At 33.3% G+C, this 26,992-nt stretch overlaps 1 protein-coding gene across 2 annotated transcripts in view; it reads right to left on the minus strand.

The window, feature by feature from the left end:
* LOC149958488 (ATP-binding cassette sub-family C member 1-like) overlaps window positions 1-26,992 on the minus strand; it is a 129,861-nt gene that overhangs the window by 58,919 nt on the left and 43,950 nt on the right. The window contains exons 9-15 of one of the 2 annotated variants that reach the window (XM_090165893.1): window positions 16,795-16,969; window positions 15,152-15,406; window positions 11,594-11,797; window positions 5,752-5,898; window positions 5,591-5,687; window positions 4,917-5,104; window positions 3,065-3,241 (exon numbers count right to left, since the gene is read on the minus strand). In XM_090165893.1, coding sequence (XP_090022019.1) covers window positions 3,065-3,241; window positions 4,917-5,104; window positions 5,591-5,687; window positions 5,752-5,898; window positions 11,594-11,797; window positions 15,152-15,406; window positions 16,795-16,969 — 1,243 coding nt within the window. The remainder of the gene's footprint in view (window positions 1-3,064; window positions 3,242-4,916; window positions 5,105-5,590; window positions 5,688-5,751; window positions 5,899-11,593; window positions 11,798-15,151; window positions 15,407-16,794; window positions 16,970-26,992) is intronic. The other variant, XM_090165895.1, reaches the window with a different exon arrangement.

Genomic DNA, 26,992 nt, shown 5'->3' on the forward strand with positions numbered 1-26,992 from the left:
TAAAAGGCTATACTTTGCTCCTTTTAACGTTCAACTTAATAGATTCCTTTCGTAACAAAGATATATATTTATACATATATACGATTTCATTTTGAACCTACCAATTCAAAATTTACACCCTATAATGATTCAAATTCGCACGTTTCATCTACGATATTAGCAAAACATTTATTGATGTCATTGACGTTAACGCCATTTATTAGAATGGAGCAAATATATACAAATTGCTTATGTTATACGGTTCTATTCAAAGGCCGTGGTCAAAATTGTTTTACACAGAAACTGTCAGATATCATTGAACGTTATTTCAACTTTCTCCAAATTTCGATTTCGGAAATTTCTCTTGTTTACTTTAAACAATTCAGTAACCTCAAAAACTTACTTAGACCTTTTTGTATTTTCGAAAAATAATCCATTTATGTATAAAATTTCCCTAAACATAACATGATCAAAACATTTGCCATGATGTAATATTTTGAATAAACTCTGAAATCTAAACCTTTATGATAAAAATTATATTATAAAAACAATTTTACACTATTTTTAAAGTCTTAATGCATAATTAATGGAGTTGTTTTTTAATCACAGTTTTATGTACACTATTAAATTGTTTTTTGTTATTTTACTATACAGGGTGTAGCAAACTTCCTGATTACCCCTAATGAACTAAAAGGTAACCAGCCTAGTGAAGTTCGCTGACGGTTTTCTAACTAAGTTAATTGCTAAAAGTATGGGAATTGATAACGAAGGATTTCGATAAACATATTCAAATACATTTAATACACTGGTTGTTAAAAATATACAAGGTAAAATACGAGTTATACTAATTAAATGGATAGGCCTGAAGAGTTAAAGCTAAATTACTGTTTGATAATTGGGCCTAAATCTATAAATGGTATTACAACCCTACGGTTACGTAACCTTAATCTGTTACCTAGAGCTCTGGTTCGCTAAATTATAAAATTGAGTTACAGAGAGTAAGATGGTTTATTGATTAATTAAATAATGTCCTAATTTATCCTTAATCGTACGAAACGATATTGTTTCAGTATATACGATACCGACGGAACCCACCGCACTTAGTGAGACTATAATGCACCTTAGCGGAACGAATCCGTGCTTCTCTCGCGAGTGGGTTTTAATTAATTTAAGTACTTATCTCATGACTTGTTGACGTTGCGACGGGTCGAGGCAATCACGGCACGGGTCTGGTTCTCTCGGCATGTTGGCGCTGCAGTCGCGTACACAAGTCCGCACTATTATATTCCGGACCAACCGATAGCACTTAATTATTAGCATAGCCCATGACTGTGGGCAACCGCTTATATCGTTTAGTTTAAGTTGTTAACATAACTTCGCGGTCAGCACTTTGAGCTGAGATGAGTTGCTCTCTCTCGATCAGGAACAATCACTGTTTTTCAAGAGTCTCGAGTTTCTTGGTTTTGAACACACCGGATATTAGTTAGCGTACGTCACTGGTTTTTACCATCTGTACAATCTGTATCGGACACATGGAAAGTTTTCGGGGAAACACGCGAGTTTTCAAATATGCCTACGAATACAATAGGGTACACTTGTACCCAAGAAAACCTAACCTTCGAGATCCTTCGACGATAATATTTACAATGGGGATTACAAATTGGGAAAGCCCGAGTGGCGACCACTAGGCTGGTGACAATTTCCATCGAAATAAACAAATTGGCCTAGACCCAAAGCTAACTACACTATCATTCTAATAATGTATATGAATGTATTATTTATTTCGTCACAAGGGTGTTAACTTTAAAGAGGACCAGGGCTATGATCTCAAAATGTGTTTTAGCTACGATTTTGATATTTTATGGTGTTATAGAGCGCTCAGGGGGTCAACCGACTATGCAAATTTTAATTTCCTTGAACCATGTCTTCAATTTCATTCAAAAATTATCTTGAGAACCGTAAGAGTTACGAAGTTGGTTCCCATTCGCAAAGTATTCCCCGTCACATTTTATGGCTGACAAGCTTTGATCCGATCTGATTTGCGAAATAGGAAGTCGAGATCAAAGACAAATAGCCCTAAAATGAAATGCGTCAGAGACCAGGTGGAAATAAACTAAATGATTTTGCGTTTTCGATGCTTACGTACAATTTCCATTAAATAGAATTGATCGTAGAAATTTTTATTTTTAACTATTTTATTTTTTTAAATAAGTTAGATACAAAACGAACGCATTGAAATAAATAATTTGAAATTAAAAAAGTGCTTCAAGATCATTTTAAAAACTGTTCAAAAACTCCACCGTCGGCCACTACGCAAACTTGAGCTCTTGTAACTATCGACTTCATTGTGTTATCCAACATTTCTACAGTCAGCTCGCGAATTGCACGTTCTTTTTTTTCACGTAGAATCGCAACGTTATGTGCTGGATTGTAGTAAACTTTGTCCGTTATAAAACCTCCCAAAAAAAAATCTAAAGAAGTTAAATCCGGTCGATATCGTCATTTTGGCCACCCTGGTTACGTTCTTCAATGTTTCCATTGACATTTCCGGTTAGTTGAAATAGCTTAACAACTCTTAAATTTTTTGCGTGATTTGGTCGAAGTTTTGGATGACGTAGCTGAAACGTTCTTGCAGCAACTCATGCCTTATTACCATTCTCGTAATAATGTCGAACCATTTCAACCTTTTCTTGGGAGAATACATTTCTGAATATTGCGAATACCTAACCTAATTGGTTTTTAACAACTATTCAACATAAAAACTAATGCCGTTAGGACTAAGTGAATTTTAGATTTTACCAAATCGTAACTCTAACGGTTACCAAGATAATTTTCGAATGACCTTGAAGAAATGGATCAATTTCATTGAAATTTTCATAGTCGGTTGGACCCTGAGCGCCCTTTAAAACCCTTAAATTGCAAAATCTTAGCTAAAACACATTTTGAGATATTCGCCCTGGTCCATTTTTTTAGTTAGCACCCTGTATAATTATTTATTATTATTATTTTATTATTATGGTTAAATTAAATTGCTCAATGCAATGTTGAAAATAATTTTTAATGAACCCAAATGGAATTAAATTACTTTTTCGCCAATTTCTGTTTCGTCGAAAGCTGGAAGAATGTTAATGTCTTCTTCTAAAGCGCACGCCTCAAGAATTGTCTCGTACTTTTCTCGGTCCATTTCGCGGTGAAACAAAATGTTGTTCTTCAAAGATGCATTCTGAATCCAAGCTTGTTGAGGACAATATGCCACAGTTCCCTTCGGTGAATAAATTCAACCAGTAATTATACAATGGAAAGTGAAACCTAAGACCATTTACACCTGGACTGCAATGAAGGTAGGCGTTGTTGTTAGGCTAGTGTCGCCGCTACCCCAACGCCACCATCGTTATTTAGAGGCAACTCTAGTCCACAAGGGAATTCGGGCTGAAAAAAACGCGTTCAATTCGCCCTCCTCTCCCGACATTTTACTCGGTCGCCCCGTGAGTCGTGACCAATTTTCGCCCGTTACTTACGGCGTCAAGGCTTAAGTGGAAACCACATGGCCAAGTTTATTGAAATTCCACGTAAAACGTTTTGGAAACTTGTTGAAGGTATGTTTAATTATGAATTTTCTAATTTTTTAAGGAAATATTTTTAATAATTTTTATCATGGTGTAAGATACTCGTCCACCCGCTAGAAATGAAGAGGAGCCCCGAGTCCGAGAAAAACTGCGGAAGAGAGCGCAAACCGTTTAGAGGTCGGGGACGATTAATCATTATCCATGATTAAATGATTTTTTTTCGGTAAAAAATGTAACAAAGAAATTAACAGGGTTAATATTTCGGAAAATGATTAAAAAACATGTATTATTCGTAAAATGTTAGCTTTTTATCGAAAAAAAAACGTCGTTTTTCCGATTAATTTTACAAATTTATCAAAACATTAATCGGCTAATGCAGAAATATAAATTACTTGATCAAAACGTTTTACGAATAATTTTGAGAGCTTTATCTATTGAATAAAAGTTAACCATCCCCGACCTCTAGAACCGTTCGCCTCCTAAAGAAGGGGGATAAAAAGGGGGGGGGGGTTGCTGCATGTTTGTGGATTACTTTCGCGGATTTTCTCCACTTGGTGGTGTTTTGTAGCGGACACTCTGAAATCGGAGTTATAACGTTGGCATTGTAGTCCAGGTGTAAATGGTCTTAGGTGAAAACTAGTATAATCACCAATTTTCACTATTTTAAAACATTTCTATAATATAATATAATATAATATAATATAAATAAAAAAGGTGACTGGAAACTCTACGTGATGAGTTAAAGGACTGAATTAAAATAGCCTATGGATTAACCATTTAACTGTTTCCGTTCGGGAGCTGCACACAAAGTGGTTTAACTTAAATAGCTTAATAACTAAGCCTTCGTCGTGGTTAACCAGCATATGAACCTTAATTTGATTTCAGCTCTATTATATATTGCAAAGATTTTGTTTAAATAGACCTAATTACCGAAAGAGAGTCTATATTATTTCAACAAAATTAGACGTAGTGATGGTGCCAAAATTTAAAGTTATTTTTTTAAGATATCTCGTGTATACCGCTTGTAGACTCTCTTTAATTTTATTAAAGGTAAATTGCCTTGTCTCCCCAAAAATTAAGAAACTCTTTTACAGGATTTCTAAGGAAAACAAAACGTAGCAATGTTGCATTAGTATATTTCTGTTAACTGGCATGATGCCACTTTGGGACACACTGAAGTAGCTAGTCCATAGCCGGAAAATAAATGGTCGTGATCAAATTGCGCTGTTGATAGAGGCGTTCGAATAAGGAAAGACGCGTCATAGAATAAAACAATTCTCAATAAAATCTAATGAGATTGGGGTGACCCTGTGCGGTATTCTGTCCGGGAATGACCATAAGGTAAAAAAGAATTGAATTTTTGAATCTTACGTTCACTGTGATCTCTCCGCGCCATTTTTCCGTTTCACCGAGAACAGACGACAACAGAGAGGATTTCCCAGATCCCACTTTTCCCACAACAGCAGCCAAAATTCCTTTTTCAATTTTCAGACTTATTCCGTGGACAACGGGCTCGTACGAAGAATCCCAAGTGAAATATCCGTCAATAAATTCGATTGCTTCAAAAGAAAACACAAACCATTCATATTAAAAAAAACCCATACACCAAGTTGCATAGAATTTTGTATTTTTTAAAAGAATAAATCTTTATTATTGCCTTGTTATTGGTTTCGCCGTAAAATTACAAAAAAGTTATATTTATCAAAACAATAAAATAACCGCGTTAGGTTTTATCAAGAACATACGATATGATTATTTTTTTTCATTTTTAACAGTTTACAAATTATGGTATAATTTCAATAGGGCCACCTCCTTGCTTTTTCAAATATTATTTGATTGAATTACTTTAATTAACAAATTTACTAATTATGACAAACCACACATCTCAAATTTAGATTTTTGGCCTTAGTAAGGTTTTACCACTGGGCAACTGTATCTAGTATTACCGTTTGTAACATAACATATTATCTCACTATTTTCTGTAACCACGCTAGAATCTCTAGAAAGAAAAGCAATTATTAACGGAAAAATAAAAATGATCTTACCAGTGCTCTTTTTAAGTTTCGAATGGCCAGTTTGAACGTATGAATTTATTTCGCTGCTGTTCAGAATTCCGTTAATCCGTTTGAATGAAACTCTTAACTAAAAAGGAAGCAAATAAATTAATATTTTAAACATAATAAAATTACTCTAGAATTAGGTTTACCATTGATAGATCATTTATAAAACTTGGAAAACCAAAAGAATTTGCAGAGACTGCTCCTAATATCTGCAAAGTTGTAAACGCAATTGAAGGTGACAATACATTATCATTATCCAACAAAACGAACATCGTAAAAGATAGAAACGCTCCCTGCAAAATATGTTGTTTACAATTAGACAAAAATATAACTTTGTAAATAGTTTAATCGTTTTCATTCAAAGTTACTTTGGTCATAGATTAAATAACCTTACAGGGATAGTTCTCTAATACATTTTACTATACTACGAGTTGAAGATGTTTGTTTCAAACGAGGCTGCCAGATATTTTTACCGTCCCCTCCATTTTACCCCCTTTACCGATACAAATAAGGATCAAGATTTCTTGACACGTCGCCATCTCGCGGCGGCTTTTGGCGAATTTAATATTTCTCCAACGGTTTGTTTTAATACATTTGAAATTGAAATATTCAATCGTGGTCAGTGCCTCAGTGGCTCTTGAGCTTCCTGGTTAAATGTGGGAAATAATAAGTACCGTAAGCGACCTTTTTCATATTGGTTTTTAGCCATTTATGTATATCACCTAATTTTTCGTTAAATTGTTTATAGGCTTTCAAAATGTAAACAAGTTTTCAATAGATAGGCCTTGGCCTACAAAAATAATAATTTCATCAATCGCGATTGCACCCCCTTTGCAATTTTTCCCCCGTGTATCGGTAAAATCGCGACTTCCGGTCGTTGACAATTCTGGCCACCAGGGTACGTCTGGAGCAAATATTGTACCCCAGAGAACTATCCCTGTAAGGATATTTAATCCATGCTTTGGTACATCAATAAACATTTGTTGACGCATTTTTAGCTTCAACTCTCGATTAAAACTTAACTGTAGTACAAAAGGCCATCCGGGGTGTTATCTTTCAAGCATGCTGTTTTTTAAATATTGATTTAAAATTACCTATATTAACTTAACCGATAATTAACAAAGCTCACAAAATTAAATAATGTTGCTTAATGTTGGGGTTACAAACTTGTAAACTGATAAATTCATTAATTTCTTATTCATAGTATATTAAAAATTCACTTTTAGTTTTATGTTTTTCAACTATTGTGTTATAAACTTATCTTAACTTTGATCGATATCGTTTTTTTACCTTATACATGTTTGTATTTAAGGAGATATTAATTAATCTTATCGATAGTGTGTGTTTATTCAAGGTGGTTTGTTTCATACTTATTTCGATGCACCCATAGCTAAATTTGTATTAAACTTTGGGGGTCTATAAATTCTGGAATTGCGGCTAGATTTGAACATTTATGAGTTATATTATATCTGGTAAAAAACTTTTAGCTTAAAATTCGCAAGGTCCAACGCATTAAAACAAAAATGTGTCGTCCACCCAATAGCAACGTCTTAAATGAGAACGGCCAAGCTTTTCCAAATATGGCCTTATTTCCGTATCAAAAGATTAACAAGACGTTCAATATACTAACACGTACCTTTTTTTGAAAATTGAAACGAAAAGTAACGCGAGGTGTTTGGGTTTGAATTTTCGCCGCCATCTTAGGGGCAGCTGCCAGCGCCCCTAATCCCGTATGAGCGATTTGCGAACTATCCTAACTTTTAAAATTGTGCAATTTAGGCTTAGGTCTCTTATAACTGGAACGCGCCGCGCGTGCAAAACATATTTTTTGCGTCTCCAGCAGCGCGCGCTTTTACGTTGTTTTTCTGTCTCACTGTCTAAGTGTTTAAAGCTTGACCGTTCCCCTTTAATTTAGAAAAAAAAAACTTCAACAAACCAACTCAAAACAATATACTTTTTGATAATTTACCATATGTTAATAAACATTTTGCGTTTGTAAGTGTGACATCATTAGTAAATTGTTGAAAAACACAATCCAAACAAGTTTTTCAAGGTTGTAATGTAGTGGATAAATTCTACACGTGACGATAATTAAGGGGTGGGTTATAAAATCGGTTCTACAAGGTTGTAATGCAATGGAATGTTGAACCAGCTCTATCCTAGAGGTAATTATAATTTATGAAATTTAAGATATATTGACAATTATTTTTTCACGGTGTGTTTGATAAAAAATAGCTCACAAATCCGGCAAAATGTCATAGACCGTGTCTTCTACGATTGCTTTGCCTGTTTCTGGTAATTATCTTGCCCGATCGTATCCAAACTTGTCTGACTGATAGTCTTAGGGGTTGTGGTCAGGGGTCAACCATCAAGGTCAAAGGTCATCTTCAAGGTCAAATTTGAGATCAAACCAAAATATGTTTTTTGACCTTTTCCAAGGCTGTGGGTGGTTTTTGGAGATTTGTTTACGACATTTTGGCGGCCATTTTGGCGGCTATCTTGGAAAAAATCGGTTTAAATAGGATACATCTCTACTTATGTCCCTGTTTGTTTATTTTTAAAAATATGATGAAGCATGTTTTTCTTTAGAGACGACCCATACTTCCATATAAGCCATATAAGCCGACGCTACGAGCAGCCACAAATTAAAAAAAATATATATTTGTAAAAAACTGAAAAAATTTCCGTAATATGAAAGCGTATTTCTGCAATTTATTATTAAACTACAGGCCCGACTTTCGACGGAAAATAGCCGTGGCCGCGCGATTGAGACTATTTACCCCCGACTTTCGGTGGCAAATAGCATTGGCCGCACGGTGGCGCTATTTACCGCCGATTTTCGGTGGTAAATAGATATAGGCTATTTACCACCGAAAATAGGGGGTAAATAGACATGGCGATTGACTAGTGCTCGGTGATTTGAATAATGCATAATTATCCGAAGTCTATCACCTTATTTGTTTCAGTTTTTCTATTTGGATAAACAATTAAGTACGGTTAACCGATACATATTATTATCCGAATAAATAAATCTGTCAAATAATATTTTTTTATGTACCATAAATGTTCTTTGGTAACAAAGATATTTGAAAAAGAAAAATCAGCGATTATTTCATTTAATGAATAAAAAACATTCTTTATTCTCGCAAAAAAAAAGATATTTTTAAAGAATAAATTTTTGTATTTGTTGGTACGATTAATTTAAAGAGCAGCTAACCGATGAAGATTGTTCGTTTGTTTTAAATATACTTTTTCCTGAAATAATATTATTCGAAAAAAACATATTAGAAAAATAATATTTGCCGTAAATCTTTTACGAAAAATAATTAAATTGATTTGCTAATCTAAAAAAATTAGTATTTTTTAAAACAAAATAAATAACTTATATTCGGTTAATCTTTTCTCTAAAATATGTCATTAACCGAGCGAAAATTATCCTGTTAGGTATTACCCGGGAGTATAAATTTTTAAACTTATATAACATATAATATTGCCGACCACTAGCAACAATTAATATTGCATTGGAATATTGACATTTTTTATATGTTACATCGAAAAAATATTAAAAATCTTTCCAAATATATAAAAGGGATCTAAGTTTTTACATGACGAGTAAGCGAACAAAGCACAATTTAGAAAATTTAAGGCAGAAGTGTCGCCACCTACTGGCCGAGTTTGAAAATAACTATGTGAATGCAATACTACGATGTTATACGGAAAATTCAAAAGTCGTCTGCCAAATTCATAAGAATAGTTAACACAACTGAATGTAGAAGGCGCTTTCTTTTCTAAGCTTGAATTCTTCTTGTAAACCGTCTAATTTGCGGTTCTTATTCTGTTATATGGGAATTGGGTCGAATGATAGATAACACTCGTTACTGTCGTAATTGCTTAAATTATGAGCAACAATATAATTAGCCGATCACTTTATTATGGAAAAAAAAAGAACCGCATTGTAGATTAATAAGCGATGAATTTAAATTCTAACAAGTGTATTACTTCATGTTAACGTAACTTACATAAAATAAGTTTATTATGACTATTGAATTTATCCTAGTTTGCCCGTTTAGGGATTTTCTAAACTTAAATACATTTTTGAAAAAGAAATTGGAAAAACGAAAACTACTTTTATATTTATAGATAATTTATCAGAACTAATGATTTTTGAAACTTGCTTTTCAATAGATTGTCTTTTCTTAGTGAAAAATATATAATGGAAGAATAAAAATAACGTTTTTTTTTCAGTTATAATAGCTATTTTATAAGATCAATTTATTTTTAAAAGTTTATCTCTCAAAAACTATCTTTCCTTATTTCAAAAAATGAATAAAACGAAAAAAATAATTGATGGCTTTGCGTAACTAACTTATTTTATTCAATCAATTCTTATTTAAAGAATATCTGATATAAATTATCAATTGTAAAAAATAACAGGTAAACATTACTTAAAGATAAACGTCTTTTCGTCGTTTTCCTATAATTTATCTGACCCGCTTAATTTCTTAGCTTACGTTCAAATAAAATATATTTTCTATCTAAGTAAGCTAAAGTAATTAAAACAATATTTATAAATTTTTTTAGATTTAAAGTTATTTTAACGGATTTCATTTGTTTTTTGACTTTTCTGAATTAAATTATCTTTAGAATTAACTAGAAGCAGAAAAACGGATAAAAATAGCCGATTTTGGCGGTTATTTGAAAAATAACCGAAATTTCCTCGGATAATGGCTGGATAAAGCCAACCACTAGTATTGACTACACGAGTTCCAATTAGAGTTAAACGAGAAGCCGAAACAAGATTGAGTTATATACTCGATGCAGTTCAGGCTCGGGTTGGTCAAGTTGATACTATAATATACACGTTGGAAACGTTTTTGGCCAGATTATTTATTATTTGTAGTTCCAGAACTAGTAGCTGAATACTCGATAAAAGAGACTTTAATGAAATGGGGTATGTCAATTCGAAAAACAGCATTTAGTCACCACTCATTTGTAATGTCAAAACGAAGTGTAAGGATAGATTATAGATATATTTTTTTAAACATAAAATTTAACATTAATTAATAGTTTGGTTAGCAGTGCTATATGCGTAGTTAAATTGTAGGTTAAAATAAAAACTTCGTTATATTTGCATATATTTAAAACTTTGACTACTTCCCATTATTAGCATAATTAACCAAGAGTGAAAGATTCAAGTAATATTTACATTTGCGTGTGGCCTATTCAGTGGTATCAAATACGCGAATTTGTATGGTCAAGTAAAAATTTCCAATCACTTTTTCCTTTTTTTATTTAGTAGGCTTTTGACATACTTATCAACTCAGTCGTTCTCAAAAGCATGTAATAATTTGAATACAGATTATACAATCGTATAGACGAAAAAATGGTTGATTGAAACTTTTGTTTTTCAGTAAGATCATCGGAATGCCTCGTAAAAGCATCAATTAAAAAGGGAATGCTCAGTGATTAATAAATTCCAAACTTTGAATTTGGGTGAAATTGGTTATTGCTTCAAAATTGTAAATTTAGTTTGATTTAATTTAATTTGAGCGGAGATTTTGATAATAAATGTCTTGATGTAAAGAGAATGCTCACCAATAGCTATACAATAAGAGTATTGTATTATTGTTAATCTCCGTAAAATGTGAACGTTTTTTTTAACATTAGGTAGGAAAATTTCAAACTTAGAACGCAATGATGGAATTTGATCGACTGCCAGAAAAAGTGATTAAAATGTGTTATTTTGATCCTGGCTCATCTCAGCACGTGATATGCTAGTTACATGAACCAATCTTGTAAACGGTTTTACTTAGGTTAGGGATGTATGCGATCACGTGGATTGAAAGGCTTGCCACCAGCCTCCTACGCATTGTAACCCTGCCACTGGATTTAGACGCGATAAAAGTCGCTATGTGACTTGAGCCCAAGATGGTGTTTCAGGTATTCGCCTAGTTGATTATTGTTATCGTTAAGTCAAAATGTACTTACCAAGTAGGGAGTTATTAGAATAACGTGTAGACTTATAGCTTGTAAAATGGCTGCCTTTTTCATAAGTCTCACTTCTTGATCCCTGAGCGCATCAACTTTCGCCTGAAACGACTTCTCCCAAGCGTACATCTTCAGAACACGAGCTCCGTTCAAAATCTCGCTCATCAGTTTTATTCGTTTGTCTTTGCAATTTAGTACATGGCGCTAAACATAGAATAACCAAGGTTATTTGTATCTTTAATTATAACGTTCTTTTCTAAACTGTTCTAATAATTTCCATATTTCATATCTGCTTATTTTTTACCTTAATAACATCTTTTTTGTTCTCACTTATTACCTCTCCGAGAGTACTATGTAACTTAGGAGGGGTTTTACAATTACCGTGTCTGTGTGTCTGTCTGTCTGTATGTATGTGTGTCCTGCGAACGCGTACGCATTATCTCGAAATCCGCGTTCGCAATTGCTTGGAATTAGGGAACGAAGTCAAAAGGTTGGCAAAACCACCGCGTGACGGTGAGCGTTAATGGATGAATTTGCGGTTGGGTGTGGCTTTTGCTTTTCGTTAACGCGCATCGTCGCAGCGGGTTTAACTCAGTTTGATTAGATATTTTTTGTAATTTTTATGTGTTGGGTGGGAATGTTGAGTTTGTGTTATGACGGTTGTGTGTTGTGTTTTTCGTGTTTTTGTTTTGTATGTATGTATGTATGCGCGTTTTCTCTCCAACGTCTTCTTATTCTTGACCTTTGGGACGGATCGAATGCTGAGTGTTATGGCAACCTCTCAACATCCAATGGCAGGGTTTCCACCAATTTTTCACGATGTTTGTCTTAGTGTCAATTTGCGATCGTATCGAGCGGGATTTGAACCCAAAACCTCCTGTATGACAGGCGGACGTTCTACCGCAGAACCACTTATTACGCTTCTTCGGAAATTAGACTTTCAGATTTATCGGAAGTGTATATTACTAATTAATAGAGAATTAAATTTCGGTGTTTATTTATACAGAACGAAATTTCGTGTTCGATTTAAATTTTTGCATCGAAGATATTTTAATGTAGTGTCTTCTCTGTTGATTAAAAACGAATGCGCCGCCCAGGTTTCGAACCCGGGCCGTTCTGCTTGACAAGTAAATGCTTTACCACAGAACCACTGACAAGTACCAAACTAGTTAATTTTTTTAAAAACAGCTTTGGTGAAAGTCCGTTCTTTTTTACGCTATTATGAGTTAATTGATGTCAAATATTTCCATAATGTTGTTAACATGTATTCAATAACAGCTTTATCGAAAGTCTTTTAAGCAGTTTTAAAGTTGTTATCGTCAATTTATCCTGTACAATTTTATTTTTTAGATATGTATAAAATTTTCAAATGTGAAAATAAATTAATTTGAAGTTAAATTATTTTCAAATGTGAAAATAAAATAATATGAAGTTGAATTATTTTCAAATGTGAAAATAAATTAATTTAAGTTAAATTATTTTCAAATGTGAAAATAAATTAATTTGAAGTTAAATTATTTTCAAATGTGAAAATAAATTAATTTGAAGTTAAACCCGGGCCACATTGTTAAGACGCGGACGTTTTACCGATGAGCCATTGACATCTAATTCCCTAAATTTGAAATACCAGTAAAACCGAGATAAAAATAAATGTAATATTTGTTTGGGTGGGAAGATTATAAACACCCTACGAAGATGTTAATTTTGTTTTTTTATCTGATACTTTAATGTTTGACATTGCATTGGGTGTATTATAACGTTACTTCTGCGTATTTGAATGTGTGTGACGTTGAATATTTGTAACGGCCCGGGCGCTAATGGTTCCGTTACCTATTTTTAATTTTTATTATTCTTGGTTTTATGTGTCGGGAATTAAACCGAGATCGCGGTACGTGGACTTTGATATTCTGCGGTCAAGGCGTTGTTTCTTGTGAGACTGTTTACAAAAATCTCCATTATTTTAATAACTTTTTAATCATCAATATTTGAATTTGTTTTTCTAATAAGCTAATGTTTAAGTTGTTTAATTCAGGCAAAGGAAGGGACTTTTTGTACTTTTGTTGACCTTTGTTTAATGATCGAGATAACGATATGATTTATTTTCTATTCATGTTATTTGGTTTTGCACCCGTATATTTTAATCTATTAATTATTTTAATTTTGTTTCTTCCGCGAAATAGTTCATTTGTGAAGGCTGAAGGACCAGCTCAATTGTGTACGTCTTTAATTACCGGTTTTTGGTTTTTTTATCTATTGTTTCTTTAGCGCATTTACGTTTTAAGCGTAGTGGTTCAGTTATGAAGAAAGTTTTGAGCTGTATACGTGTTTGTTGGTCTGCGTAATTTATGTTAAACGTTTCCGTGACGGATTAAGATGTTTAATGCAGTTCATCAATTGGGTTTGTTTGTTTTTATTTATGAAGAACCCTAACTATTCCGTCTAGGGTCATTTATTGTAGGTTGTAAGCCGTGTATTGCTAACGGTAAGGTGTTTTTCGATTTTCTTTGCACATAAATTTTTCAACGTTCGTTGTTTAGGTATATTTATTTCTGATAACAAAGTATTTGAATTAATTTATTGCTTGACTGCTTAATAATATGTTTCAATGAGTTAATTTGATTGTGAAGTCTGATTGATTGGGATAGTATTATATATTTTTCTATTGGTTGTTATTGCTCTGAAGCCTGATCGATTGGGTTATTATTATATATTTTTCTATTGGTTATTTTTTCTTTGAAGCCTGATCGATTGGGTTATTATTATATATTTTTCTATTGGTTGTTATTGCTCTGAAGCCTGATCGATTGGGTTATTATTATATATTTTTCTATTGGTTATTTTTGCTTTGAAGCCTGATAGATTGGGTTGTTATTATATATTTTTCTATTGGTCGTTTTGGCTCCAAAGTTTGGTCGATTGGGTTTTTGTATTTTAATTTTTTGATTGTGTTGAGCTTTTGGGCGGTATTGTTGGCTTTTATTTATCATTTTTTCGTGTGAAGTGGTTTAAAGAAGGTTTTTGTGTTGTTATTTCGTAAGCGAGAAAAATACAAATAGCCTCTGTAGATATTTCTTTCATTAAAATTTGCTTCGTAATACATTTAACTGATAAACTTGTTCTGTAAATAGGGTTAAATTCAATTGTGCGTTGTTCTAGTTCGTCCAACTCACTGTTGTAATTATTTAATTTATAATATTCTGAATAAATTGAACTCGGTTGTTTCGTCTTAATATTTTAATTATAATTAAATGGTATACCGTGCGGGATTGAACCGGGATTACGTTTTTAATAAATAACTCTGAATTGCGGAGATATATCTTTAAGGGTTATCTCGAGAGATTAATACCACTAGGGACAATTCTTCCGAGGAGAGGTATATTTTGGCTTGCCAACTTGTAGTTTTAACTCGTCTTACGAAGGCATCACAGTTCGTAATACATAAAATAATTGTACACATTTGGTCAATAAAACAAATTAATTGGTAAACTTAGTAAGATTAATAGCTAATTCAATCGCTGATCTGAGTATTGTAGTGAAATTTATAGCCTATTTGATTACCTGGTATTCTTTGGAAGTATTCGCTAATAGTTGAAGGAATGGCAAAGATAAAATGACACTCATGATCCCTACTAACGCTGAAATTCCCAATAACGTCCACAGAAGATAGGTAGCGATTGCAATTGTAACGGGAAAACTGAGTATTAGATGGGAAGAAATAGCCATATACTGAAATCGTGCTGAGTCGACTGCCATGCAGTTAAGTATGGTACCACTGGCAAAATCATTTCGACCTTTATGAGACAGTCGCAGACACTATATATAAAAAAAAATAATAATAAAATTTCAATAGTGCTCCATTTTATTTAAATTGAATTTAATTATCCAAAAATCTAGTAATTAATTTCTGTTTAAAAAACCGTAAATATGCTGTAGGCGTACAGGCATTGTAAGTAAAGTAAAACTGTTGGCGATTTCTCAAAACTTGCGTTGATTAACATCGCATGAAAATGAAAATTTAACGTTGCAAAGTTTCTTGTTGCATAGTGTAATTGACTAGAGTTATTTATGAAACAAATAAATATCGTTTGCTGACTAGTTAGAGCTAAAACAACATATCATTGTCTCAACAATAAATTTCTCGATTTTTTCGGGACAAAAATGCTTTCAAAGATTTTTTATTCTGTGGGTTTTTATGCAACTTAATGTCCGAAGCATTTCCTGTTATGTTGACGGATGTGGTTTGTTAAATTTGAAATAATTGAATTACTTTCTTCACACTTAAATAAAACAAATTTGGAGTTTCATTGGTTAGCCTAAGAAGATTCAAACTAGGTGATAATGAAATCGGAACTGATTACAGTTTAATTTTGTCACCTTCTTGATTTTTCAATAAGAACTTGCGGAAGTTGAGAGAAATTAGAAATAAGGGAAAGTGATTACATCTACCCCAGGAAATGCACTAAAGTGGTGGTTGAAATGGTTTTCTATATTAAAAAAAATTATACTCTCAGTGGTTGGTTTGTTTCGGATATTCATTAAGATCGAATCTTAGGCGTAAAATTTCGGAATTTTTATAGATATAAAGCATCGTTTTTGGGTAAGTACAAGCAGAACCGACTTTGTTTTTTACGTCTGCTAGGTTTTCTTAGTCGCATGGAATTAACAGTTCTATGATTTAATGCTTCACAGTATGTTACTTGTTCTGTAGATATCCATTTTCGTCGTGGTTAATATAGTCTGCTAGATATTTTCAATAATTAACGAAATCTTGTTGTAATCGGCTCGATTTGGTTTCACATAAAGTAATTGTAATACCGCCAATGTGCCAGTCCAAAACATATTCCATGAAAATAGCAAAGCATTTAAAGTGTGGAAGAAGCGTAATCGAAAACTTTTCTAGTTTGGGTTTAGACCAATAGTTTCCCCTAAAAATCTCGCATTAAGTCGAAGCTTAATCTATCACATCGCCAGTTTGTTGGTAGAGCGCAATTTTTGGTATCGTCTTAAATAGGCTCATTAAGAACGGAAAATATATTTTTGGTTCGATGTTTTAGCAAATTTCCAAAACCAGGTCTGAGAAAGCCAGACAGTTGAGATCCTCCGTTAAGGCGCGTATTTGGTAAGTGCCTCTTTCTTTTCTGCCTCCCCCATTTGCTACCGCGGGCCGGTGCTTTTGGCTGCAAGGTGTAGGTTTGGCTTACCTTTTTATATAAACAACTGACAGTAGAAGATCGTAATGCGGATGATAATGTATTAGCAAGTTTCAATCTATATTCGGAGATTATAATTTTAATAAAAGATAAAACAGTAAGAAGAATGACGAAGAGTATCCCATGCCACATAGGCGAATCAGATGAGGCGAATTCAATGAGCCACCTAAAACATAAAACAATCTTATCATTTTCTTAAAATTTGCTCATAAAATATTTTGCATAAAAAATTAAAAATACCACAACAAGGAAAACTTTACCATGGTAGTTAGTGTTCAGAATATTTATTTTGCACTTAGAAGGAGACGACCCGAGGTGTAACCCACCGATTTTGCTGAAACTCGGTGAATTAGTTGACCTTAACGTAACTTCAAAATTCCAAAAGGGAAAAGTTACGCTTGGCTTTTGTTTTGCCATGACAAACGAAAAGGATTTTGTCAACACCAAATCCAAATTTTCTCTATGTGAAATAACATGGGAAAATCACATCCTTCAAGGGTCCCCCCCCCTTATGAAAAAACAAAGAAATTGCAAAAAAAAATAAAAAAAAATATGTAAATTGGGAATTTTTTTTGGGTAACACAGACTATTTTTGGGTGAATTGGTACGTCGTTGGGTAAAAGCGAGCGAGGTAGGGTAAATTGAGGTGAGTTCAAATATATGTTAATAATTGCTAATTAAATTAACAAAATAGAAATTTATTGAGATAAATTCGACTAAATTGGACCAATTTAAAAAAATTGGGTAAACCCGAAAAACACAATAAAATTTGATATATTTATGTTAAATACGATAAATATTCGGCAATATAAGTAATAACGTGTAAATTTTAATTCATTTGAGTGAATTTGTCTGTATTGGACCAAGTCGATTAAATTGGTTAAATACTGATAATTTAAGGTAATGTTAATTTATTACGGAAAATACGAGTTAAATTTGGAAAGAGATAGTCAAGTTCGGTAAGTTACGACTAATTTAAATAAATTTGTCTAAATTGGACAAAGACGATTAAATTGGGATAAGACTATGAAATTAAAAAATTTACTTTAGGTAAATGCGAGTTAAATACGATCAGATGAATAACTAAAAATATATAAATTGGGAACATTTTCGAATTTTTGGGTGAATAATTCTGTAGTTGGGTAAATGCGAGCGTGCTAGGGTAAATGCTCATAAATTGAGGTAAGTTGAAGTATTTGTGAATAAATGAACAAAATATAAGTTAATTCAGATATATTTGACTAAATTGAATCATTTCCAATAAATTGGGTGAAACCGAAATTTTTCGTAAAATTTTGTAATGTTGAGTGAAATACGATAAATATTCGACAATATAAGTAATAAAGAGTAAATTTTAATTAATTTGGTTTAAATCGTCTAAATTGGACAAAGTCAATTAATTTGGGTAAATACTGATAATTTAAGGTAAATTTTAATATATTACGGAAAATACGAGTGAAATTCGGTAAGATAAAGTAAAGTTCGGTAAGTTACGACTAATTTGAGTAAATTCATCTTAATTGAACCAAGTTGATTAAATTGGGTAAGTACTAATAAATTAAAAGAAATAATGTAAGTAAATGCAAGTTAAATACGATAAGATGAAATCCTAAGAATAAATAATTTGGGAATATTTTACTATTTTTGGGAGAATTCTTCTGTCATTGGGTAAATGCGAGGAATTTTCGCAAATACGAATAAAGTAAGGAAAATATTTAAACCTAAGATAAATGCAGGCAACATAGGAAAGACCAAGTAAAGTTGGGTGAAAGCTACCTAATTTGGGCACTTTACTAGTAGATCTGGATTATTGCGAATTATTTTTTGGAAAATTCATTGCATTTCAGAGCTGCCAATTTATAAAGATTAAATCTAATAATATGGTTAAAGTTTAATAATATGGGTAAATTTAAGTAATTTTGAGAAATGATTATTAAATATGGTAAGTAAGTGCTATATATAATTTTGGACCAAGGTATTGCGCGTTTCTTTGGGTATTAGTTTTTTTACATAAATGTAATTTTGCCGTCTGTTTAGTTTTAAATCTTGTAGATATTGTAATAAAATTTGTTTCGTTATTATTGCTTACTGGTGATTTATTTTTGAAATTGTTTTACAATATAATTTTATAAAATAAATACTTTAAAGGCAATACACTTAGTTCATCATATAAACGAGTAGTTAGGTAATGCCAAGGTTTTTTAAACATAGTTTTATCCATCGGTTTTGTAATACTTTTAAAATTTCTAGGGGGGAATCATATGCTCCACCCCAGCATATTAACCCGTAATTGATAATAGACTAAACTAAACTTAAGTAAACAGTTCGCGCATAATGGTAGTTTCTAGAAAATCTCGTAGTAAACGTAAGCGATTAAACTCGGAAGGTTTACGTCTGGCCAGTTTTTCGTATTTATTAATGCTACAGTGTGAACAGATATTTCACTATTGAGTAAATCATTTATATAATAGAGAATAATATAGGTCTTAATACCGTGCCCTGGGGTACACCAAATTTGTAAACTTCTTTATTACTACTTAACTGGTTATTAATTTTAACTCTAGCATTTCTATTCTTCAGATAGCTCTTAAACCACTGTCGAGTGGTACCATTTATACCAAAGTGGTCTAATTTTTCAAATAGTCTTCGGTGACATACTGTATCGAATGCCTTAGCGAGATCAAAGAATATGGTGAGAACTTTAGAATTTCTGTCGAGTGAGTTTACTATAAAATTAGTCGTAATTACCGAACTTTACTTTATCTTACCGAATTTCTCTCGTATTTTCCGTAAAATATTAGCATTTACTTTAATGTATCAGTATTTACCCAAATTAATCGACTTTGTCCAATACAGACGAATTAACTCAAATGAATTAAAATTTACTTATATTGCCTAAAATTTCTCGTATTTAACATAAATATACCAAATTTTATTGTGTTTTTCGGGTTTACCCAATTTTTTGAAATTGATCCAATTTAGTCGAGTTTATCTAAATAAATTTCTATTTTGTTAATTTAATTAGCAATTATTCACAAATATTTGAACTCACCTCAATTTACCCTACCTCGCTCGCTTTTACCCAACGACGTACCAATTCACCCAAAAATAGTCTCTGTTACCCAAAAATACAAAATATTTCCCAATAGGTCTTTCTATAAAATGTTCAACGATCGGTCTCCTGTTTTTTCGACGTCACGCAACGCCAACTTCACTAATAATTTTTTATTTTCTCTTGGCAGCCACATCCAGTAAAGAGCAAACTTTACGAGTTATTGTTAGGCCTAACAAGTGCAGACGGTGGATTAAGGTTTATTTTATCTTATAAAAATTTAATAAGGTAAGCTTTTCATGAAAACTTATAGGTAAATATATTTATTTTGTTGATTTCAATGCCTATTCTAAATATAGGCTTATCTGATACGTTTCTGTTATGTAACATTGATTCCTAGCATATACTTGTCAGGGCTTACTTAATGTGTCAAATTTAAATGAATGTAAAGCTAAGTATGACTTAAAAATATATTGGTTTTAGAAATTCATAACGGAACGAAACAGAAGACTGGTGGACGTAGGTGTTGTGTTCCGGGGTGCAAATCATCTACCTACAGAAACAGGAAGTTCTCATTTAGTCCATTTCCCCAAGATAAAACATTACGTGATGAATGGATTAACATCATAAACGCTAATGCCAAGGATGACGATCCGAGTAGAAAACCTTGGCACACACCATTGCGTAGAGTTATGGGGTCTAAACACCAATCAGTTTGTGGCTACCACTTCAACGTCACAGGACGTAAATCAAAAGGAGACAAGGTGCCTCGTTTTTTTGGCTCATTGTTTAATGAGACTTTTTGCGATGTTGCAAGCAACATTGTGATAGAGGAAATAGTTTATCATTATCAAGACGATTAGGCTACTTCACAACCTGTTAGTTGTCATGAGTCCTAATCATCGAGTGAATGCCAAGAAAATAAAACTGGTGATAAAATAGATCACTGCTACAGTTTAGATCAAAACTTTCAACATTTGTCTAGTAGAATAATATCACAACAAAAAACAATTCGTGTCCTAATATGTAGGGTGGAGAACTTAACGACTCTAACACTAGAAAGGAAAAGTTAAAATTAAAGAATGAAAGTTTTTATTTCCACTAATCCATATTGCTCAACAGTCTTGTCAAAAACCAGTCTATCGGGTGAGGTACCTAACATCGGCAATGCTGAATTTATGCATAGTCCACATTAAAAGGTTTTCAAATCTCCTTTTATTTCCTCGTATTTTATTACAGCTGTGTCCTCATTTACCAATCCTTCATTGCAATACTTATTTTTAGATAGGTCTGAACTTTGGACAAGTCTACTTAAAAAAATTTCATTGACCTCCTTTATTCTCTTGCATATATTTCCAAAAATGGATGCAGTTAATCGACCTTTCCGTTCGTTTTTCCACAGCTCGCAGTTAGATTGCGCTTTTGTTTCCAATTCCAAAGTTTGAGCTACATCTAATGTCATTTTTAAATGCGGAGGGGTTACAGACATTGCTTTTTCAATTATTTAAACTACAGTTACGAGCTACACGGTAGAGTTTCAAAAATCGAAATGGGTAAAGAGATTCTTTTTCCTTCTTGCGCTGGTTCTAAAGTTGCATCGTTTACAGCTTTAATGGTTTCACTGATAAAATTCCTTTCAAGAAGTATTTTAGATAAAAATAACCTTTTGGAAATAGCTTTACATCTATTATGAAGTTTCTCAAGCCTATTTCTCATATTATCATCATCTTCTTGTGAGCCACGGTTCTTAAGAGCAGAATATTTTTTCACTTTGTCTGCTTTTGGTATTAGGGCTTCACTCGATTTTGAAGGCTTATGTTTCATGAAATATTGATTTGAAAATTTGTTGGTTGAAATATTTCTTTTGGTTTTTGGTATACCCAGCCTCTGCTCTTTGAAGTTACAGCGGTGTCTTCGGGCAAAAATGTCTTGCCTTCTCGGACACAATCCAAGACATACCATAAAAGGGCAGCCACATGAATACACACACCGCCCCTTCCTGCTTTACACTCACATATGCCAGATAATACTTCTCCAGATATTTTTTTTAATTTTCACTGAGGTCAGATATTTCCGAGCCAAAGTAAAAAAAGCTAGAACTTTGCTTTTTAAATAGATGGAGTCAGGTGTGTTTTCATTTCCAATACTGAGTAAAACGTTACTCACTTTTCCAGACTTGAACATTCTGTATCCATTTTTTAAAGATTTGGTTGCCCTATCTTTTGTGAAATAGTCTTTTATGTGGTTTTCATTGTAATCCCTTGATAAATGCTTACTGGTAATGTAAATCTAACTGGTTCGACTCTGTCAAAATAAAATTAATAATAAATCATGAATTTGCTATTTTCATAGTATAAACAATAAATATATACCTGTTTGACGAAATAGTTGCCATTGTTTCAGAAGAAACATGCAGCCTTGGCGCACTTCAAAACATTTGTCTAAAAAATAATAAGCAGACGAAACAAGGAGAACAGCAGCGAGAGTAAAACCCAAGGAGAATAAATATCAAGGTTAAAGTAAATCATCCTTGAAAAAACAGTTTTATTTCTAAACAAGAAGGCCAATGTTAATTTATGGAAAGACCTATTAACATATTTTTTTTTATTTTACTTAATATGTGATTTTCCCATGTTATATCACATAGAGAAATTTGGATTTAGTGTTGTCAAAAACCTTTTCGGTTGCCATGGCAAAACGAAAGCCCAGCGTAACTTTCCCCTTTGGGAATTTACGTTAAGGTCTACTAATTCACCGAGTTTAAGCAAAATCGGTGGGTTACACCTCGGGTCGTCTCCTTGTTAGTTAGGGCGAATAAAAACCTTTGCATAATCTCGATATTCATATTCAATTGTAGTTTTAATATTATTTCATTACTTACGTTTTTCAAAATTGTTTTTAAATAACAATTGAATACTGAAATCAGAGTGGAAAAGAAAATATACTATAGATATATAATATAAGTCAACCTAATTGTTCAGAATTTGGAAATTTTCTCAGTAATTTACGATGACGGTAGGATTATTTAGCTTATTAAGTTTATTTAAAATTAAAATTAAAGTTTTAATCCTTCATTTTAGGATGGTATTTTATATATCTAACGATAGGTAATCACATGACCTCAACCGCTTTTGTATTGGTTTGCCCACCGGCGTATCCTGATGGTGGGCGGCATTCACTCTTTAACTTAGGATGGCAATTTATATATCAAACGATAGGAAATCACATGGCCTCAATAGCCATATTAGTTTGCCTACCTGTGTCTACTAAGGGTGTATGGGTTTGCCCACCCGAATACGCCGATGTGGAACTAATATTACGGCCTGGGCCGACTTGTTGTCAACCTGAAACGCTTTCAAGGTGGATAAAAGCTGTGAACAGTGATGATTAGCATCCAAACAACACTGACTTTGTTTGTAGTGATCATTTTTTGGCCGAAAATATTCAGATTTTAAATGGCAAACATAAAACTTTTACAAGACACCATTCCAACTCATAATTTTGTTTATGAAATTGAAATAAGTGACACATTCTTTGGTCACAAAACTGTTCGTTTAGTTTTAAGCGTGTTTTTTAAACTATGTAAGCACTAAATTCCGTAGTAGAATCTCATGGTTCTATAGGAGATTTTTTGGTTTCGACCACGTAATCAATAGCATCATCATTTTATACGCAAGCGTAAACTCTCAGTTGGGGATAGTAACCAACGAGAAATAACGTGTAGTCAATGACGTCAATTACCATGCTAAAATTTGAAAACAATTTGGCGTTCTACTAATTATTTCCAATTTACTACTAAACAGAAAGTAACGAAACCTTATATTTGGGTATTTTAAACGTAAACGCTTCATTTAATAACAAAATCAAGGCGGTAACAAAAAATTTGCAATTTACTCTTTAAGAAGGCATGGAACTAGAAAAATGGTGTGAGCTTCAATGTTGCCATGGCAACCGAGAACGCTTTTGTTAATTCATAACTAACATTTCTTTCATTTTAAGGATCCCAATTTTCATATACGAAATTTCATTCTATTAACCAAAATATACCTAAACTTACCCATTGTTAGATTTTGTTTGAAATATTATAAATTTATCAGTATTTTGAAAAGTAAAATAACATTTTTTGTGTTTATTTATAAGGTAAACGTGTTCGGTTTCCACAGCAAAAAATTAAACTCATGGCAACATTTCCCTTAATCCCTTTAGGAATTTGAAAGTGCCATAAATATTTTCTTAACTCACGAGTTTAAAGATATTTTGTGAAAATATTTCCGGGATGTCTCCTTTTGAGATTTTTATTTAGAAAGTTATACTTTAAATCATCGTTTGAACATTAAATACGATAGACAGGTTTTAGAAATCGAAGCCCCTAGTGACGAAGCTTTGTCTCCTTCTCATAAATAAATGATAATGAATTTGTATTTGTCACGTCTAACCAGGTCCTATGAAATTGGAGAAGCACAAATTTCGAACTCCTCTGATATTATTTAAGAAATTTCGAACTGGATATTTACAATGAGAACTATTATATATTGTTTTCGAATTTCATTAATTAATTGTAAGGCCTTCTATTGATTCACTTTCCGATCCAATTGTGTCATTTTCGGATCCACAAGAGTCACTTTCGGATCCACTAGAGTCACTTTCGGATCCACTAGAGTCACTTTCGGATCCACTAGAGTCACTTTCAGGTCCACTAGAGTCACTTTCGGATCCTCTAGAGTTACTTTCGGGTCCACTAGAGTCACTTTCGGATCCTCTAGAGTTACTTTCGGGTCCACTAGAGTCACTTTCGGATCCACTAGAGTCACTTACGTTTCTGCTGGGCTCTTCCTGTGTATCCACTCCGCAGGAATCGCTTTCGAATGAAGAACTACGACTTTCCGTTTCATTTTGACTATCAATGAAGTTACCGTTTGTATGAAAGCTTTCTAGCGTATCACTGGAATCTTCTTTACTCTAATTGTTTCGGAAATTTCTATTTATTTAACTATCATTAGAACCGCTGTTACTACGCTTATCATTGGATGAACGTTTAGCGGAAACATGAACTCTTGAATAAAATCCCTTTTTTCCAATTTTCCTGTCCATACTTAAATCGCGTCCAAATTTTTAATGCACGTTTTCAAAATTAATTAATCGAGCAGCGCCAGAAAATTGAGTAACTTATTTCAGGGAAAAAGTATTTCTAAAAAAATCATTATACTTAAGCAGCTACATTAAGAAAATGGACACTCCTAGCATTTCGCGATGTAAAAAATGTATCCCCCTTATAAGCTATAGCAACGCTTTAAACGGCAGGTGGTGAAACTTCCAGCTTTTATCTCCACGGCCAATTTTAATATTTTCTTCTCTTTTTATGGGATGCCGGTTGTTTTTAATGTTGAAAAGTTAAATACGTTGTTTTCCTGATGGAGGATCGAGGGACGCCACCACCTCAGAGGATGTCACCATCGTGGAAAAGAGTGATGGTATTGATAGAAGCTACCTCAAAAAGCAAGCCACTATTGGAGAATCCACTGCCGAATGTACCCGATGTCAGTTTTTGGACAAAGGTAAATAAAAAAATACGGGGTTATTTACAAATTACGTAATGCAAAAAAAAAATCGCTTTTGCTAAACACCCTTCCCGGTCCACCCTTCGCAACGAAGAGTGAAAATTGAAAAAATCTTATCCCTTAAATTACGTAACAAACGTAACCCCCGTTTCCGTGTTACGTCACTTGTGAACTGCCTCCAAATAATAATTTTTGTTTAAAGTACAAGAAGCTGAATATTTATATTTCAGTAAACATGGAAACCCTATCAGAATTTAAAGATCTTTTAGATATGATTGATGATAGCAGTGAAACAAAATGGTTTCATGATTCGATGCGCAAAACTAACCGAAGTCAATGTACAGCAGATTGTTATCGAATCGACCACTATACGTAACCTAGAAATATACAACGGAAGAATTAAGCGCGTTAAATGCCAGGGGCCGTCAAGGGGCCAAAGGAGTGTCCCCAGTTATAAGATATACATGTACCATTAATAGTTAATTAATAAAAATCAAAATATCAAGGGTAAACATTTATGGTTATCGTATTACAATAATACACAAGATATTTTTAAAAAAAATTAAAAGCTTAAAAATCGTAAATGTTTTGCCTATCATACTAGAAACATTTGTTATTTTATTATATTTTTATTTACAGTTTACCTTGAGAAATATTTTACATAACCAAGGTTATCAACAATAAAATAACAGTAGCAAAACGCGAGATGAAGAGAAAAGCCAGCGAGGTGAGAGTTCTCAAAACCGGCGAACGTTTAAGCAATAAAACATCCACGGTAAGCGATTAGTAAATTTAAAACGGTATTAAATTTGTAATATTATCGGAAAATTTATGTTCTCAGTCTTTCAATAAAAATATAGTTTTTAAAATTGGAATTTTGTTTATTTATAAATATAATCATTGCAGCATGTCGTTTAGTTTCCATATAGTTTTTTGGGGTTTCTCTGTCAGGCATTTTGCCCCATTAAAACGCTTTTCGCCGCTCGACCGTCCGGTCACTCCTTCGTTGCCCTGCCATTCGGTCGCTCTTTCGTCTCCGACCATTCGGTCACTCTTTCGTCGCCCTGCCATACGGTCACTCTTTCGTCGCCCTGCCATACGGTTGCTCTTTCCTTGACTGACCATTCGGTCGCTCTTTCGTCACCCGGCCATCCGGTTGCTCTTTTCTTGACCGGCCATTCGGTCGCTCTTTCGTCGCCCGACCATCCGGTTGCTCTTTCGTCGCCCGACCATTCGGTCGCTCTTTCGTCACCCAACCATCCGCCTGCTCTTTCCTTGACCGGCCATTCGGTCGCTCTTTCGTCACCCGGCCATCTGGTTGCTCTTTTCTTGACCGGCCATTAAAATATTTTCGCTGGTCAAAATACAAGTTTTGGGTATTGAAACGGTACTTTCATCGCTTTGTCATTCGGTTTCTCTTTCCTTGACTGACAATTCGGTCGCTTTTTCGTCGCCCAACAATCGGGTTGCTCTTTCCTTGACTGACAATTCGGTCGCTTTTTCGTCGCCCGACAATCCGGTTGCTCTTTCGTCACCCGACCATCCGGTCGCTCTTACGTCGCCTTGTCATTCGGTTTCT

Source organism: Leiobunum rupestre, chromosome 2, assembly GCF_980474605.1.
Source record: "Leiobunum rupestre chromosome 2, qqLeiRupe1.1.hap1, whole genome shotgun sequence".
Taxonomy (NCBI): domain Eukaryota; kingdom Metazoa; phylum Arthropoda; class Arachnida; order Opiliones; family Sclerosomatidae; genus Leiobunum; species Leiobunum rupestre.